Raw genomic sequence first — 19,673 nt, 5'->3', positions numbered from 1 at the left:
GTGTTTATCCATCTTGTCTTCACCCTCCAACCATGGGAGCCTGGCAGTGTTTATTTCAAACAGGGTGTTATTGAAAGACAGATGCTTGAAGGGACTGCTCAGGCCTCACACCTGGAATGCTAAAAAGCTTTCAGGCAGATCAGTTGGGTTGAAAAACATCCCTTTCCATGGGGGAGGGGAATGGGGGAGGGGGGGTACCCCACCTGAGAGTTTCCCTTCCGCAGCCTCGTGGTCATGACCCCCCCCACCCCACCCCTGCTTCTAACTTACATCCACACCCTCAGAGGATGCTTTCAAATCCACAAAATGGTTTATTCCGAAGAGTGAGCTTGAGGGGCCCTTTTTCCTCCATCAAGACCCTCCTCCCCTCCTGCTCACCCTGGCTTTTCTCACCTTTGCCTATCAAAGATTCTGCCCGTAAGACGGGGCCATTTACTCTCCATCCTCTTTCTCAGTAGTAGTCCACTGAGTTAGAATCATTATTCTTCTCCATGACTTTGTTTTTAATGGAAGGAGGGGAAAACCACCCTTCTTGGTTTCAAGGACCTTTCTATTTTGCTTGCCCCCTTCTTTCCAGAACATTCCAGTTTGGTGCGAGGTTAAACTGTGCAAAATACTGTTTGAAAGAAGGGAGAGAAAGAGAAAAAGCCTTGTCAAAATGCATTTGTTAGATCACGTTTTAAATGAAGTACAATTGAAGGTAGTTTTTGTCCAACGAAAGGAAAAACCCCTGCAAATGCGCTGAGCTCCCAGAGAGCGCGCCTCCTTTGTCGTCGCCCTGACATTGAAGTGTAATTTTTCATGGTTATTTGGACTGGAAAATGGTGGGGGGGAGGGAAGGGGAGAGATGGGCTTGCGATTATTTCCCATAAATGACAACACAATCACATCACGCTCCGCTACAAACATGCTCGGGGAGTTTGCCTTTTTTACATTTCGTGTGTGGAAGTAGCAGCAGCAACCAGGGCTCTGTAGAAACCCAAGGGGATTAATCCCCCTGAACCCGGTGTTCCTCACAGTTCTGGCATGGAGCTGGGTTTCTGGTTTAGTGCGGGTTCCCCAACCAAGTCAGGGCCAGGTTTGGTATTTTAAAACCTGGAATGCACATCTTTCAGTATTTAAAAAGGAAAAAAAAAAATCTTCCTGGGAACAGCCACCAGGCGAGTCAGCGCGCTTTGTCACCGCACGCCGCTTTCATCCTTTCTGCGTTTCCGCAGGGGGCAGCCCAGGTGCTTTGGCTGAGAACACAGATAAATGGAGCCAGTTGCAATCCTGGCTCTAGGCGTTTCCTCCCTTTTTCTCCTCTCGTGACCCCCACCCACCCCCTTAATTCCAGTGAGGTTTTGACAAACTGTTCAAATGACCGAATGGCCTGGCCCGGAAGTGGGGAACTGGCAGGACCCTGGCGGGTGACGGTGCTGCGTGCGCAGCCCAGGGCGGGCGGTGTGCTCCAGGCCCAGAGATGCCCCCTCGTGTACACGCTCACGATGGATGCAAAGCACGCCGGCGCGGGGCTCCCCCAGGCGAGCCTTCGGGACCTCACCCTTTCCAGCAGGGGCTGTGGCCCCTTCGTGTCCACACTCACGTTCGAGGTGAAGCACGTGGGCGCAGGGCTCCCCCAGGCGAGCCTTTGGGGCCTCACTTTCTCCGGCAGAGGCTGTGCACACAGGCTGCAGCTTCCCAGGCTCCCTCAGGCTGCCCAAGCCCCATTTTTCTTGTTTCTATAAACAGTGGCAAGATCTTCAAATATACAAAAGCATAAATGGTCTCTATTCTCCAATTAGTCATTTTAATAATACCCGGCATTGCCTTCAGTGTTGATTCTTGCAGCCTGGTGCCAAAGCCAGGGGTGGTTTGGCAGGGGCGGGAGAGAGGGGCCTGGCCTAGGGGGCCGCTTGCTTCCTCACCACTGGTGTGCCTGGGTTTAGTGGATTTTCCTGCAGAGCGTCTCCCGGGCCCGTGTTGAGGTTGCTGGGCCTCCACCGCCTCGCAGGCTCGGTCCAGAGACTGGGCCCAGCGGCCCCCAGTATACTTGGTGAATGAACCCAGCAATGAAAAAAATTCTTGTGGGAAAATGATCATTGAAAGGAAAAGAATATGTCAGTGGAGGGCAGGAGTGGGTCTGATCTTCTCCATGTCCTCTGTTCCTCTCCTCCTCACATCCTCTTATCTCTCAGAGGACCTGAACTTGTTTTTATAAACGTCATCTTCCAGAGGGCAGTTGCATTTAAAACAGGTGGTTAGCACTTTGGTCAGTTTTGTTTTTTTTTTTTAAGCTCCTTGGGGTGGGAAGATACTGTGGCTGACTGGCGACCCTTCACTCCAGCAGGTGGAGAAGGGTCTTCAGCAAGATGGCCTGGCCGGCAGAGAGCTTAGGTGGGGGAGAAATGGGAAATGCTAAGGACAAGGGTGACCTGGAGGGGGCTACACACAACCCCTCCACCTGTCCCGTGCTGTGTGCTCCAGACTTGGGCAGGCTGGGGTGCAGGAGGTCCGAGTGCTTGGCATCCGCCCTGAGAACGTACTTTTCCCCAAACACCTTAGTCTCTGTTAGTGCCCTGGAGTTCTCCTGTCTCTGGAAAAGAAATGGCAACATCCAGATCCTGGATGCATAAAGCAGCACGCCAGTCTTGGGGCCCCTGGCTGCTCCTTCCTACCCTCATCCTTCACCCCTATAAGGATTCCCACCTGGACTGTCACAGTCGCTCAGAATGTTTGACTCACCAGCTTTGATTTAGACCGTGGACCCTTTGTCTTGTGGTTTGACTTCTTCAAGTAATCTCTACCCTGTTAAGATGTAGGAAACAGAATGGCCAAAGTTTACCAACATTAAAAATAATATTCAGATGGATTACCCACAGAGGACCTCCAGGGAGGTGTGGAAGTTCCCTCTTTTGTGGGCAGAGTGAGAACGTGCGGTCACCTCCACCACGATGCTAGGTCTAAGGACTGGGGTGTTAGAAGAACAATTTGCATTGTGGTAGGCAGAAAGCAACCTGATTTAGGGGAAATTTTCTGGGGCTGTGGTATTGTCACTTAGAAGACCTAATTGCTTTAACTACCTCTCAGGCCGTTTGCAACCACGTCATCAGGGCTAGAAAGATCCCATGTACTAAAACCACAGCATCAGCATTTGAAAAAGTGTGTTTGGGGACATTGTGGAGTAGAATATCGCATCCTGAGTCTGGGAGTCACTGTGCGTTTGACGTGTAGCCCAGGGCACACGGAGTGTCACCTACTGTAGGACCTGAGGTCACTGTTCAATGGGATCACACTTGCCAAAGTGTCAAGAGGGAGAAAGGCTCAGTTAGCCACCCACCTCTCCCTCTGAGGCCTAGAGAGGGTGACGAGCTGGGGGCAGCAGAGGCGTCCGTCCATCAGCATTGCAGGTCACATCCTGTTACAAGTTACTCTTGCAGCAGAATTTTAATGCACTGGATATTATGCAAAATAAGCGGTCTAGACCTTAGCCATCATCTTTCATATTGTAGGATCTGATTTGACCTCTGTCTGCAAAATAAAGCGTCCATACTTTTGTAGAGTATGACCAGCCACTAGAGGTTTCCTGTGGAAGCACAAGGGGCCAAGAGGGTTGGGCAAGCTGGACTGTTTGGCCCTCATTCTCCAGTTGTGCCATTTGGTCCTGCAAGAGGACAGGGGTCGGCCAAGGCGTCCTGTGGGGTGAGTCTGTAGTTACAGGTGCAAGGGGACAAGACACGGTGATGGATTCCCCTAGCCACCCACCATGGAGGCTCCAGCACTAGTGGCTGCCACCCTCCACGTCCATCCCACTGGTCAGAGCGTGCTGGCCCTTTCCCGTCTGCTTCAGCGCTTGTCCTTGGTTAATTAGGTTGAAAATGGGGAAAGGAAAAGCTTGAACCCTATCTTCAAAGTAAGCAGATTGGTTATTTTGTTTTTCAGAGAACAGGTCCAATATACAATTAAAACTTGTTTCTGGTAACCCTCATTCCAGGAAAGACGAGCTTTTAACAAAAGGCTTTTGACAGCTGCAGGCTATTTCATTTTTTTTAATGCCGAATGAAAAATCAATACATTTTTCTGGGTTATACATATTCAGAACAGGCCTGATATTTCCATTATAATGGAAAGTGGGTGTCTGCGCATCTCGCCTGTCAGAGCTGCACTGCCGCGTTTTCCAAGCCACTGCTAAATATTTCAAACCCGATTTGATTGTGGTTCATGACAGCTAATGTTTCTCAGCTCTTGAGCCTGCCGACAGGCAAACGCACTTTAGTTCACCCCCCACCCTCAAACGTAGCTCCCCCCAAAGAAAAAGGAAAGAATAATTTCATTCTTCAGTGTATCAGTGTATTCTTTAAGTAATGTGATCGCCTGAGTTCTGGGAACAGCACCCTGGTTCTTAGGAGAATTTCCAAATTCCTATCATCAAGGCCCCATGGCAGGACTTTGTCAGGTTTGGAGGAAGGTTTGACTTAGTCTTCCCTGATAGCTCAGTTGGTAAAGAATCCATCTGCAATGCAGGAGACCCTGGTTTGATTCCTGGGTTGGGAAGATCCACTGGAGAAAGGGGTAGGCTACCCACTCCAGTATTCTTGGGCTTCCCTTGTGGCTTAGCTGGTAAAGAATTCACCTGTAATGCAGGAGACCTGGGTTAGATCCCTGGGTTGGGAAGATCCCCTGGAGAAGGGAAAGGCTACCCACTCAAGTATTCTGGCCTGGAGAATTCCATGGACTGTATAGCAAAGAGTCAGACACGACTGAGCGACTTTCACTTTGACTTAGCCCACATTATCATGTTAAAGAATCAGAAACAGCTAAGACTAGTCTCAGGTGTTGATGGACTCCCCTTCCTGCAAGCCTGTGATTTGTACAGCACTCCCCTGGGCCCTAGTTATTTGGTGAACGGTGCCCTTTTCCAGCAAAGGGTATGTCTTGGGTGGCACACTCAGTGCATGGTGGCAGGTGCTGACTTCGTGCTGATGCTGCCTGTTTTTGCTGCCTGTTTTTGCTTCAGCCTCGTGCTCCTTCCACAAACCAGTTTCCAAGTGGTTCATAAAATCGTTGCGAATCCACATGGGGTTGCTAGTTGGCTCACGCACCTCCTTCAGAAGCAGATGTTACCACAAATCGGGAAATCGTACAGTCATGCTCACCAACGTGATGAGTGTAAGGTGTGTTGAGAGAACAGTGTGCATTTGTGGCAAGAAAGCCACCTTAATTGAAGGGGCATTTTTTGGAGCTGTGGTATCATCACCTCCCCCCACTCCCCCCCAAATCTATGCTGCCCTTGGAACTCTTCCCTTTTAGAATGTATTATCTGCTGAAATGGGGCTTCCCTGGTGGCTCAGCGGTCAAGAATCTGCCTGTAATGCAGGCGACCAGGGTTCAATCCCTGTGTTGGAAAGATCTCTTGGAGAAGGAAATGGCAACTCACTTCAGTGTTCTTGCCTGAAGAATCCTGTGGACAGAGGAGCCTGGCAGGCTGCAGTCCATGGGGTGGCAGAGTCACGTCTGAGCGAGTAAACAATATTTGCTGAAACCCTCATACCCGAGGGCTCAGCCCTTAACCAGCAGACATGAGCGAGTGCTGTCTGGGAGAAGCAGTTGTACAAAGAGGTAGTGATGGAAATAGGTTTTTGAAAGGCCTTCAGCCAGTGTTTTATGTGGAAACTGAAGACGGAAGGGATGCCAGAGGACCTCACAATTATTTGAGATTTGCTTCTGTTTCCCTGAACCCTTTAACGTGAAAATACACCCAAACAGGAGGGGTGCTCTGGTCTGAGGGCTGCTGTGGACTGTATCCATGAGGGTGGGCGTCTGCAAGGGGTTTCGAGGCACGGCCTCCGGAGTCTTGTGAGCAATAGACCATCTCATCTGTCTGAGACATGCAGGGCCTGCTGCTCTGGCTGGAACAGGCCAGGCACGAGGGGCAGAGATGACCTCCTCACCCAGGCGCTGGCTGTGCCCCTGAGAAAGCATTCCTGGTGTGTTCTGGTTAGGTTCTGAAATAGCATTCAACTCTTTGGGGAGAAGATGGTTTTGATTTGTCTTTTTTTATTTGGCCTTAAAAATGGCACAGTGGCTGTTGTGTTTCTTGGGGAAGAAAAGTAACTTTGGGATAAAGCCGGGTCGTCGTCCATCAGGTCTTCACTTCCCACCATCTGTCAGTAGCTGACATTATAGGGGTGGGGGGAACAACCTCCGTAATGACCCCAGCCAGTTGCCACTGACTTAACTGTGGGGGAGAAATGCGTTCCGTGAACACCCCGTCTGCTCTGTGCGCATGTGGGTGTCAAATACACATTCCTAAGGGAAGCGTGGCCTACCCGGCCAGCCCCAGGGACTCAGAGCTGGACGCCATCCTGCCCCTGGCCCCGACATGTTCCCAGTGCACGGAGCCCCAGGCCCTGCCCGTGGGTGCCCAAGGCCCGGTCTTAGTGACAAAGCTGGAGACTTCTGGGACCAACAAAACAGACCCTGTCTGCACAGCACTGTGGGGCCGAGCTGTCCAGACGTATTCATAGTTTGCATCTCTGTTTTTTAATCATATCTCTACCTTTATTGGTATTCAGAGCTCACAGTTTTCTGGTTACTGTCAGCCTGGGCTTTCATCCATTTTAAAAAGCTATTTTTCCTCTTGCTGTTGATGATGATGGTATAAAGACAGATGGTGTAACTGCTTATGAATGTCCTATTTTATTTCCCCAGGACCAGACAGTTCACTTGAAGACATATATTATTTCCACATGCTCAGGTTAGGCGGCCCAGACAGTGTCTGCCTCCTGCAGCTAGCTGCCCTTCCAGGGCTCGCCTTGCAGAGGGCGACACCTGTAGGTCACATGAGGAACTACAGGGAAGCGCCTACAGATTTGGGGTGTTTAACATATCAGAAATGATAATATTAAATCTAAAAACTCAGAGAGAAGAGGAAAGTGAAAGTGAAGTCACTCAGTCATGTCTGACTCTTTGCGACCCCATGGACTGCCGGGCTCCTCTGTCTGTGGGATTTTCCAGGCAGGAATACTGGAGTGGGTTGCCATTTCCTTCTCCAGGGGATCTTCCCGACCCAGGGATCGAACCCGAGTCTCCTGCATTGCAGGCAGGCTCTTTACCATCTGAGCCACTAGGGAATCCCTTTCAAGAGAAGAGGACTTGATTTTTAAATCTTTAAGAAGAAAAAGAGATGCAAAAGAAATTCCTGAGCCAACCTTGGTTGTTCACCCTCTCACTGGAGCTTGGTCATCGTCACTTTCCCACCCTTAGCAGGGCAGGGAGGAAGAAAGCAGAAGCCCAAGCGGGCTCATAGACTGAGGGCCTGGGACAGCTGCAAAGCGCCACGTGGGTTCCTTGCTTGTTGCGAGAATGATGTGCTCATTCTTCAGTCTGTCTCTGGATAGATTTGTCTGAAAAGGTTCAAAGAGCTGGGGTCAGTGCCAGAGTGACCGTGAGTTCTTAACTCTCTGCTTGGATGGCTCAGCCCACATAGCACACGGAGAGAGGCGCTGGCCTTGGAGCCAGCCTCCCAGTGGCTAAATTCATTCCCACCTCTGCAGAGCAGCACCTCCCGACGCTGCTCATCACATCGGGATGTCCCCTGTGTGTAGGTGTCAGACTCGCCCCACCTGGGGTGGTGTGTGTGTCCTAGAGAGGAGGGGTCATCTCTTTGCATAATCGCATTTGATGAATGTATGGGTACTTGCAGGTATTTTGTATCACAGGATGTATTTGGGCAAATGAGTATATTTTAAGAGACTTAGCTACTTTGGGTAGTCCCAGCTTAATTCTGATCGACTGAATGCTGGTATCACCTTTCAGAAATGGATTTTATAATTATAGTGCTGAACAATTTAATCAAAAGCCAAAAGTATGCATTGACTATTTGGCCTGAATTAAGATGGCACCTGTAGCATGCTGTGCAACTTGTTTATTATTGCTCAGCTAACACTTTGTATGTATTTTTTTCCTCCACTAAAGGCTGTAGCGTGTTAATATGGTGCTGTATATCTGACTGACTTTAAACCATGGTTGCATGCTTTTTCTTTGTTTGAACTAGGAGTGGGCGTGGGAAGACTTGATGTTAACTTGACTGTGCAGTGAGACAGAAAGGCGACATAGAAATTATTTGCAGAAGCCTCTTAGTTGAAGAGGAAAACAAGCAGTATCTCCTCTCATGCGTGTTCCCCACGACTGACTCTTACATGCCCTCTTGGCGGTAATGAAGAAATGTTCCCCGACCTCTAGTTCCATCTTCCAGCTCTTGGTCTTTCATTGTCTTTTTGGGAAGAGTTAGGAAAATCTGGCTCTAAACAAATACTTTCTTCCTCAAGTGCTTCATAAGTCCTCTGAGGTCAGCTTACTTTGAACTCTTTTTACTCCCTTTTATGAGATGAAATTTAGACACTATTTTCTGGAGGGTCGTTAGTGTCACACCTTGAAATGTTGAAAAGTGGAGTTGGGGCTAGAGAGACCCAGGGTGATGTCAGAATAACCCCAGGTCCGTGGGCCAACAGCCTTAGTCCCATGGATCTCATCTGGCAATGGTCTTGGGTGACAGATGTGGGCTTCAGTGTCTCCACACCCAGGAAGCTGTGCTCTTCAAAGTCTAACGATTTCATCATCAACCTACTTTGGTTTGCTCGCCTTATTCATTCATTTAGCCTGTTCTTATTGAATGTTTTAAATAATGGTCCATAGGGCCAGGAGAACAAGTGAGAGATGCCCCACTTCCTTTCCCTCAGCATCTAGAGTGTTTTACCCTCTTCGTCCCCACTTCGGCAAGCGAGTGGCATTTTACTTTGTGATTAACCTCATGTTGGAAACGACCATTCTTTTTCCTTCACTAAAGTAGTGTGTGTTGAGCTGGAGAGAATTTCCTTGGTTTGTTTTAAGCCAGTGGCGGGTAAAGAATGGAATGACTTCAAACAGGAGTGTATGATTTGGATAAGGAATTGTTTCCCTTTCTCTACAGATCTAGCTTCTTGCCACTGATGCCTGGCGAACCCATAGATGTTTGTTTCCTGGACTTCTTCACACTGATGAAATCATGTCACTGATATTCTGTGACTCTTCAGAATATGAATGACTGTAAAAAAAAAAAAAAAAAAAACCACCACCACAATCTGGCAGGTGCTCAGGCACCACGAAGCCTTATGCGAGGTCTAGTTCAATGCCAGTTCTCAGTGTGGTCAGAGCTAGGCAAGAAGCAAGCCTGTGGCACTTTTTGCATCTGCAAGTGTTAAAGACTTGCATGTGATTTCAGAACTCAGTTGGAGTTATTTCCTCAACAGGATTGGCTTTTCAATAAGAAAAGCTCAAACGAGGTATTTGGAATCCATCTCAGAATACCGAGTGTCTGCACGTCTAGACCAAGCTGCAGTCTCCTGCCAGTGAGCGGGAAGGAAAGTTCCCACCACCGCCCCCAGACTGCATCCCTAGTGCGGCTGGCCTCTCGGGGCTCACTGTGTGGCTGGGGGACAGTAGTTAGCTGCTTGTGTTTTGTGGCGGGTACTTCTTTGGAGTAGCAGCCAAGAGTCCTCCATCTTCTGTCTACTTTTAGTCCTTGACGTTTTCATTTTCTTCTCTTGCAGAAGAAGCCATTGAAGATGTTGAAGGGCCCAGTGAAGCGGCTGCTGATCCCGAGGAGCTCGCTAAAGACCAGGAGAGTGGAGGCGAGAAGGACCAGAGCAAGTGGACAGGTAGTGTGTGTGGCTGCCCTCCAGCCTCCATGTTCCTCTCCTGGAGGAGGGCGGCAAACAGGCTAGGGGCAGGCGCAGCCTCGGCTCGCTCGGAACGGCTCGGCTGGTTCTCTGCGGGTGGGAAGAGGGTTGTATTCTTGCTCTGTTGCTGTGGTCACCTTCCTTCTCCTATTACTTTATATTAAGGAATTTTAAAAGTTGCTTGAAATGGCCACAGAGCCAGCTTACTGATCGAGCAGGCATCCGGGTGGCTGGCGCTGTCCTGGGGCTGCTGTGTTTTGGGGTCACGTTTCCTTCACACCTCCTCCCTGTTGTTGTTTTTGCCCTTGGTGCGATTCTTCCTCCATGGAAGGTCTGGGGCCCTGTCCCACTGCTCACAAACCGAGTGGAGGGACTTGCCACGTGGAACTTAATCAGGGTCACCCCCAAGTCTCTAAGGAGTCAGCAGTGTGGAGGGTGGGCTTCATCCTGCATTTGGGGTCCCAGGCAGCCTCTTTGTATCCCTGGTGTCCTGCCTTGGCCCAAAGGGGAGGCAGGGGGACGTCTAAGCAAAAGCAGAGGAAATGGAAGAAGTTAGGAAAGGAAGTGCTATTTCTGGAAAAGGTGCTGTTGAGAGAAGTGGGGAGTGGCCTTCTCTCAGGATGACAGGGTTTCTGTATCGAGGGAGAGACTTGCTGAGACTTAGAGGAAAATCTTGGTTCTTTTTTGAGGAGGAGCAGATGGTTTCTGAGAAGACTTATCAGGCCAGAGACGTCTCCCAGAAACACCACCGTAATTAGAGGATGTGATGTGACAAGCCACAGAAATCATTGTCTTTGGTTAACCTGGTTCTTACTGCCTTCCATTATTAATATTGTAATACTTTGATTTTTTTTTTCTTTTGAGAAAATATTTGCCTTCTGGAGTCCGTATTGGTTGGGCCTTTGTTACTTTTCCAGGCATGACTGTTCTTAAATCACGTTCAGTGTTGGCCTTTACTATTTAAACAAGATACAGAATCTTGGAGGGAGGCCAGGGGAGAGCAATGAAAATGACTGAAAGCTGAGCAGTGCCGCCTGAGAAGAGGCTGAAGGAATCGGGGCTTTCGGCCTAGACGAGAGAAGTTCGAGTGTGACAGCGTCTGGGCATCAAGGGATGTCACTGTCCTGTTCCTGGGCGGGTTTTCCCTTTCCTGCTGCACATCCTCCCCCTTGGCACTGGGCGCCGGGGTGTCCAGAGGCCTGTGCTCGTGCTAAAGCCGAGGCCCAGGGCGAGCCCCCTAGGACGGTCTGGAAGGTAGGACCAGGGACTAGGGGATGGGCGTCCACACTCGGAGGCCCTGAGCATGTGGGGAGGGTTGTCCTGTGTGCCTCCCAGGGGTCAGGATCCCAGACTCTGCTGTAATGTTCAGATGAGGTCTACACAGACTTGGCTGACACACATCTGCCCGGAGGAAGTGAGCTGGGTTAGGGGGATTTTGCAGACAGAGTCTGAAGTCTTGAGTTGCGGTCCAGGCCAGTCCGTCCTTTGTTTTCACAATTTGGGTGCCTGGTTTCTAATCCTGCCCCTGGGATGTTCTGGCTCACTGACCTTGCTCCAGGCACCTTTCTACGCCTTAGTTTTCTTCTATGAGATGGGCATTAAGAAAACCCCCTATTTCCATAGCATTGCTCTGAGGGTTACTTGAACCTGGGAAGCTTGGAACAGTGCCTGGCATACAGTAACTCAGTATCAGGAGGGGTTTTTTTTTTTTTTTGGTTTCATTTGTAGTTTAGTTAAATAAGATGAGGAAACCTAGCAGCATTTTCTCTTCGGATCCTCCCATTCGAATGTAGAACTGTTGCCAGGCAGTTGTTTTGAGAAGCTGGGGGAAGTAGGATAGGATTTAGTGTGCTTGTGCAAATGGCAAGTGGTACATGCTTCCTGCATTCTGTAAGCAAAGGACCCTGAGAGAACAATGGAACCATTTGCAAAGCTCCTACTGTGTGCCAGGCGAGCACTTGGTATGAACTTCTCTGATCCTTAGAGCAGGTTAGGGTAACCTTTGTTGAGGGCAGTTCCATTAAATCTCATTCAGAGTGATTGATGGCAGGAGGAGACAGAGGATGAGATGGCTGGATGGCATCAACGACTCAATGGACATGCGTTTGCGCAGACTCCAGGAGATGGTGAAGGACGGGGAAGCTGGGCATGCTGCAGTTCGTGGGGACGCAGAGTCCCCACCTAGCAACTGAACAGCAACAGCCAGCAGAGTATTTGTAATTCAGTAGGAGTATGCCTTCACAGGACTGGTGGACAATGCCGGGTGGTCATGAGACTATAGGAAGACTTGAAATAAGCACTGAAAAGTGCCACTGTCTTTAATCAGACCCTACTTTCTCATTCAGTCATTCAAGCAACAGGCCATACTTAATCTTTATCTCTAAGACAGAGAGAGAATGAATAACTCAGAGACGCGTGTTGCCAGTAGCACAGAAGCAAAGAAAGAAGGGAAACTTCTTCTGTGACTCCTGCAAACGATTCTCTCTTGACCTGAAGCATAACACTGTCTCTGTTGTCTGCGTGTGTAATGACAGGCTTTATTAAGGTGCGTTGGGCCAATTTGATCTTGGAATCAATACGGGTGCCAGCAGCCTCTCCTGAGCTTTCTTTGGGATCCTTAGTATTTTATAAAAAATGTGTTTGTTCCATTTACTCCCTAAATTGAGCTGTTCCTCTCTGATTAAATGTGATGGGGAGTGCTTCCTCCCAGCAAATAAATAAGTAGCGATTTCACAATTTGTCCTGTTGATTAGTGGCTGCTCAGGATGCAGATTAGTCATATTTGAAATGGGCCTGGATAATTGGCATTTTCTCAGCTATTGATTATGTAATTCAAGGGTTTGTGCAGGAACAGATAATCTTTACTAAAATTTGTTATTTTACTTTGGGATGGGACTCCTGATTTCCTTTTTGATGTCTGGTGAGCTTCTTTCCTTGAGGAATCAGGTCTTTCACCTTGAGCGGCAGCAAGACAAGCAGAAGAGAGGCTTGAATCATGGGAGCGTCAATCCCACAGTCAGTGGTTGGGTCCCTACTGCGTGCCGGGCACTGAGCAGAGTCCCACTGATCCCAGTTTCCTTGAGATTATGAGCCTTGCCTTCGGGGAGTGTAACCCTCCACAGGAACACCCAGTCATCAAACAGTGTTACTCCAGATCAGCGCGGTCGCAGGGAACTTCGTGTCCATAAAGATGCTCTGCGTCTGCACTGTACAATACAGCAGCCACTGGCCACCTATGGCTGTTGAGTACTTGACACGTAGCTAGTATCACAGAGGAGCTAGCTCAGCTTTACATTTTATTTCATTTCAACGAACTTAAATTTCAACAGCCTGTGGCTAGCAGCTAGCATATCAGCCATACAGATACTCAGGAGAAGCAAAACTAACCCTGAAAGACTGTGCCCCAGTTCTCCCTGTACTTTCCAGTTACTCCTCAGGCTACATTAAGCTGTAACTGTGAGGCAGGCACTGGTCTCCAGCGTCACGCCCAGCCGGTGAAAGGCTCACAGGTACCCATCTCCACTGCCCTTGGGTGGCCCCTGGAGGCAGGGGGCCACGCTCAGGCCAGGGGCGCGTGCGCCTTCATCTGCTGATACTAACTTGCCGTTGTTTTCTGTGTGTCCTGCCTTGTGAGGAAGTTAGGCAGCACTGCCTTATATACGTTATTTCATTTGATTCTCATCCCCTACTCTATGAAATACAGTAGATCCTGGAAGGACCCACTCCCTTGTGCCCCCTTCCACCATTTTCCAGATAAGTAAGTGGAGTCCCAGGGAGCTTAGCAAGTTGCCAGAAGGCATACAGATGGTTTGGGTTTGCGTATGGGTTCTTCCATATATTCTGATATAGGGTGCTAAGTTTCCTATCCTCCTCTCTAAGAATGCTTTTTCAGTCTACCCATCTGATCCAGTTTTTACCCCCCCCTTCTGAGTGTAGAGAGTAACACTCACTCTTCTAAAGTGATGCAGTGGAAAACAGCAACATGACCGCCACCTGTGCGTTCAGCTTGAGTGGGGCTGCCGGCCATGAATGTGCCTCATAGTAAGAGCATGATGCTCAGTCTGAGAGCAGGTTGGTAGAATGGAAAGACCTCTGTAGGTTTGGAGTCAGGAAGTCCACCAGTTAGTGAATGACCTTGGCCTTTGGGAGGCTTGGATGCCTCCCTTTGAAAACACAGACAAGTGACACCCACCAGCCAGAACCTGGGTTTCCTGATGGGATGTGGTGGCACATGGACAAGCCCTTGGTAGATACTTGAGAGTCACATCTACTCAAGGCAAGTGTGAAGCGCTCCTCTGGATCCCTGGAGCATGCAGGAAGGGTCTTTGAAGCAGAGCCTAATGCACAGCCATTTCCACCATCCAACTCTGTGGTTTTCTCTTTTCCAATGTGAAAGTGATCGCTTGTTCTCTTTCAGCAGTGTGGGTTTGAAAGTGCGTGCTGTCGACTGAAGAGCCCCCGGTGTCAGCAACTGAACAATAATTAATGCAGTGATTATCCAATCAATCATTAATTGCTATAAATTAAGTGATATACAATTAATGTGATGCTTTATCACCAATAATTAGGAGAAAAAATTGAACTCTTGGCAAAGAATCATGGCAGGATGGTTATTTAAATCTTGTAGCCGCCATGGTTTCCAGGCTTGGAGCACTAGGCTGGGTCTAGTTAAGCTAATTTGAGACAGGATGATTGGGGGTATTAGTGCTTTAAACAAACAAACAAACAAAAGATGGGGCAACAATCCAACTTAAAATGACAACATGGTAACACTTCAGAAATCCCTTACTGAAGTTCATGTTTGCATTTTTGTAACATTTGGAGTTAGAATTGTAGCTAGAGCTTTGCTCTTCAAGGGGAATGGCCTGAAGGGATTTTATTAATTTTTTTCAATCCATGATGCTCACCTAACACACAGCAATTAGTGCAGCGGAGCATCCCTGATTTGAATCTATGGAAGATTGCTATTAAAGGGGGGTATTAATGGGCTGGCAAAGTCTGGACGGCTGTTGGGGAAAAGTGTGTTTATGGAATATGGTGCTGGCAGGCATGATTTCAATCGGATTTGACATGTTTAACATAAATGTATAGTGTACGGCTCTTGCTGCGTATGAATAATTCCTGCAGACCCACTGCCTTTCTAATTACTGAAGTTGAAAAAAAGCAGGTCAGGCACATCCTGGTGGAAATCTATTACCAGCCCTCCCCCTCTTCTCGCTGTTGTTTACAGCTTTGTATAAATAGGAATGCCATTGTATGGGGAACTGAGTGGCTGAAATGTAATCTGTGGCAGAGAAAGGAAAGAGGCTGAAACAATACTATAAAAAAAAAAATTGAGTTCATAAAGACAAAAGGAGGTATGTGCTGAGAGGAATCGCTCTGTGCTACAAGGAGGCAGAAGCCTGGGGCTCACTGCCTTGGTTCTGCCAGTGTTGTTATGTGACCTCTTGTCTCTGGACCTCCGTTTCAGTTTGTAAAGCAGCCGGTTTGGACTCAGTGGGTTCTTGTGTTTCTGGGACTTCTTAAAACTGTGAATGGAGGAGGGACAGTTGTACAGTGGTGTAGAATCTTGGAGAATCTTCATTTCTAAGGTCAGAATGCTCATAACTTGTGAGGATGTTCCTGGTTTCCAGGTAGTGGAGAAATCTTGGATCAGGAGTGGATTAAGAGTTCACACGGCCCCTTAGTCTTTTTCTGTGGTAGGCCTTTCTTGGGGTCGCAGAGAGTCGGACATGACTCTGTGACTCAATGACAAAAACAACACTGTCGCTCTCACCTGGCCCGTTACTGGGCGCGTCACACAAACTGTCAGAGCCGGTGATGACGATATTCCTGGGGGAATCTTTGGAGACTCTTGTGTTACCTGAGTGGATCCCCGTGTCCCAGATCTGTTACGGGCTGGAAACCAGGCCCTTCACTGCCTCTACGAAAATCATTTTGGTCTAATTCTCTGTCCTTTCAGAATCTGGTTCCATCTCTTCACCTGACCCTAAAACAAATCTGTCTTTGCAGTAGGGTATGTGAGAGGGAGTGCTGGGAGCCTGGCTTGCATGGCCCCGTTGTGGTTACCATCCTTGCCGACGGAATCCATTTTTGGTTTTACATTTCCACACGCAGATGGGAATTGTGTGACTAAGTCAGCTTTTCCCTTCCTCCACCCTCTTTTTTTTTTTTTTTTATTCCAGGCCACTTTCAGTATAACTTGAAGGCTTAAGTCACTGCAGGCAGATTTCTGTCTCACAGTTGAAAACAAACCATTTGAACTATTTTTATGTTGAGAAGCAAAAATAGATACAGGGTATGGCGTATATCTGGACTTGCCTGAATTCCAGTAATTCAAAGGTCTCAGCTTTGAGAATTTATATAAAGTCATAAGAGAGATAGACACCACATCAATTGAGCAAATACTCTTTCTGCAGATGTGGGATATGCAAAAAAAAAGTAGTTGGAACTCACTTTCTAGAAAGGACATCATGTGCAAGCATGTAACTATGGTAATGGTGTGATGAGAATTATCAAGGTATAGTTAGAAGGCAGTGAACCTGGAGTTGAAGGAGTAGATTGTTTTCATGGCTGTAGAAAATAACTTATAGGTTTGCCTATTATTCCTGCAACTTGGCCATGTTAATCTTCCTGCTTTGTTTCAGTGTTAGGTTTTGTCCTGATAGGGGAAGCACCTCAGTTATTAGAATCATGACCATGATCTAAAAAAACAAAAGCCTTTCTCAGGGGATGTCAGAGCACTTTCGTTAGGGTCTCACATTCTTCCCCAGGTGCAACATTATCTTTATTTATCAGGCTAGAGAACCAAAACTCATCAGTGGGGAAGTCCTGGCTGTCCAATTTGTGATCAAATGATGATTTGCCTTCTGGATCAGGGTATATTCCCTGGATTATAAAGCTGAAGAACCATATGACATAGGAGCATTCTCTTAACTGTATGAAGATCGGAGAAGACTTGAAGATCCTGTTTCTCTAGTTGTCGAGGAGAATTGTCAACTCTTTATGGTTAGGGGCACATGGCATTCATTCATATTTTTGTGTGTGTTTTGTTCTTTTAAAGACATTTCTTAGTGCTGCTTTAGGTTTACAACAAAATTGAGAGGTACAGAGATTTCTGATATACCCTCTGCCCCATCCCCAATCATAGCTTCCCCCATTATCAACATCACTCACCAGGATGCACTTTTTTTTTTAACCAGTGAAGAACCTACTACACTGATCTATCCTAATAATCCAAAATTCACAGTTTACCTTATGATTTACTCTTGACATACATTCTGTGGGTTTCGACATACGCTATCACTATAATATCATACAGGGTGTTTTTGTTGCCCTAAAATCTTCTGTGCTCTACCTGTTCACTTGTCCCCAACCCCACATATGCATTTTTATAATTTCCTAGCAAGTGCTTAATACTGTCTGAATATTTCATTAACAATCAGCTGGTGAAATAGCATAACCATAAACATTTTCAAGTGCAAGTTATTTGGTTTTATGCCTTTTAGATATTAAGCCCACAGTGGGAGTAGGATTCCCCTGTGTCGATTCACAGAAAAGGTGGATGTAGGATGCCTGTGCTTGTCCTCAAAGCCAGGCCTCTGTCCTCACCCTGTGGTTCTATGGCTGTCCGTGCACCTGTATTATTTCCGAGAGATGCTTCTAAAGATGAAACCCATCGTAAAAAATGTTGTACTCTCACCATGTGCTTGGCTCTGGTGGGCTTCATGTGCCTCATCTCTCCCCCTGGCCTCCTGGAAGCCCCGTGATTGGACACTGTCCTCCCACCGTCAGACGTGGAGCTGGAAGTCCACTGTAGTCTGTTGAAATGCCCAAGTTCACACAGCAGGACTCCAGCCAGGTCGTAGCAGCCCTGCAGACTGTGAGCTCTGTTCCTTAGCAGGGGGAAGAAAACTTGGCCGGGGAAGACAAGAGTTCTCAAGGAGTCCCCCCAGGTGCCCTCGAGCCATCTGCCCCACCCCTTCACACACCTTGTCCTTTCTGGGCCCTTGGAGGCTGTGCACAAACTGATCTGGGGGACATGGTAGAGAGTGAGAAGCAGTGTTCAGTGTGGGCTCCCCCACCCCTGCTGTACAAATTCCAGGGGGCACCATCTCCAGGCTGCCAGTATTTGAAAGCCACAGGGGAAAGTGGACTGCTATTCCCATTTTTCAGTCCTTCCAGGGATCTGAGTCAATGTCTTTCTCCTCCAGTGCAGATTGTCAAACTCCTGCCAAACCTGGACGAACCAAGAGCAATCCTTGGTGGGTCCTAGGCAGGTTGATTTGTCGGGGGGTGTGGCAGAGAACTGAAGTGCGGGGCTCTTTGTATCTGTCACTATGCTAGACACAGATTGTGTGTGTTACACGAGTGCTGCCTCTTAAAATTTAGTGAAGTATCTTATGAAGATAAAGATAGGTTTGAAATGGAGAAAGAACCTGGAAGAGTATCCTTTTAGCCTGGTCTCTGGGAGCCTGTGCTGTGTTGGGGCTCAGAGGCCCTAACTAACCTCATTAAGGTTGGATCTGATACGGGTGGGATGAGCTTGTTAATTAACTGTGGTCTGGTCCCAGCATGACCCACGTCGCCTCCTGTTTTGACCTACATCTCACACCTCTGTGGACTTTTTGCTGTCAATTCAAGTGTCTCTAAGGTTCTCCTTGTTCTAGTTTTTATCCCAAGTCCTTGGTTGTCACAATCTGTAGTGAGGCCAGAGGGCAGAGTGGTGATGCAGAGCCCACAGTGCCCCCAACTGGGCATTGTGACCACAGCTGCAGAGGGCATCTGTGCATGGCCCAGCGGGCTCTGCCAGGAGAAGACGGGCAGAGCTGACCAGAGCCCAGAGGCAGGCAGATGGATTTGATACCGCTAAGTGGGGAATTGGGTCTTGGCCTCTCTCGTCCCTGCCTGCTGGCCCAAGCCAGGCTCCAGGTGGCAGCCCCAGGCTCAGAAGTTATTATTAAGTACCCCGACAGCTGCTGTTGGTCCAAACGAAGTGGTGGCTGGTGGCTCTGTTTTGACTGGTGGTTCATTCAGAAACTTGACACAGAGGGTGCAAGGTATCTTGAAACTGAATTGTGGGATGGCCTTTTGGGAATGCAAATCAGTGTAGTTAAGCAGTCTTAAGCATATTTCAACATGGAATTAGTACAACAGATTGATGCCTCTGATGTGGGACTTAGCACAGTTTTTTCCCTGAAGATGGAGACAAGCCACAGCAGCCGGCACTCAGCACGGACTCGCCATCGTATCCTGGCTGCCTGCTGGGAAAGCGTGGCGTGACACCTGTTCCCACAGTGCTGACTTGATGACACGGGGGCCAGGGTGGGCCTCTGCACCCTTCCCAGGGTCCAAGCCAAGGGAGCCTTGGCTGGTGTGGCCTGCACGTGCCAAGACCAAAAAGATGCTGCCTCCTTCTGCAGAGTGGAGAGATCCTAGAGGTGTTTGTCCTGTTCACGGAGGTTCTCCAGGACATGTGGAATGACCGAGACTTTGATAGCAAGGCAGCCTATCGTCGTTCTGGGTTACACAGCTGACAGAACATGTGGAGGTTACTCCTGATTTTCTGGCTTTGAAAGTGTGTTTGTGTTGGCTTAGAGCAGGCACATTCCCTGAGGGACAGCCATATTTAATCTTTCACCTTTGGCCTGAGGGGGAAAACATAGAGCTTTGAGACCAGGCCTAGCTCTCATCCCCACGTGTGGATGATGACAGTATCATCTGCAGCAAGAATCATTTGAAAGTGGACTCCCTGATCGCCCGCACCTGCCAGGCCCCCGTATTTCATTCTAGTCCAGCCAAGAAGTGGTATGGTCCCTGCCGATTACAGAGAGCTTCAGCTCTGATGGTGGTTCTCAAGAATGTGGTGGGACCATAGGCATCAGCTGGGAACCCACTGGAAATGTAGGTTCTCTGAATCAGACCTGTTCCAGGGGGTGGGGGCTGCCTTTTGGCAAGTTTTCCAGGGGATTTCTG

General features: G+C 48.4%; 1 protein-coding gene across 1 annotated transcript in view; it reads left to right on the top strand.

Moving 5' to 3' along the window:
* ZFHX3 (zinc finger homeobox 3) overlaps positions 1-19,673 on the top strand; it is a 242,341-nt gene that overhangs the window by 187,325 nt on the left and 35,343 nt on the right. The window contains exon 5 of the mRNA XM_040253212.1: positions 9,570-9,677. Coding sequence (XP_040109146.1) covers positions 9,570-9,677 — 108 coding nt within the window. The remainder of the gene's footprint in view (positions 1-9,569; positions 9,678-19,673) is intronic.

This window comes from Oryx dammah, unplaced genomic scaffold (assembly GCF_014754425.2).
Source record: "Oryx dammah isolate SB20612 unplaced genomic scaffold, SCBI_Odam_1.1 HiC_scaffold_13, whole genome shotgun sequence".
NCBI classification, from domain to species: Eukaryota; Metazoa; Chordata; class Mammalia; order Artiodactyla; family Bovidae; genus Oryx; species Oryx dammah.
This window is presented reverse-complemented; position numbering and strand designations above follow the sequence as displayed.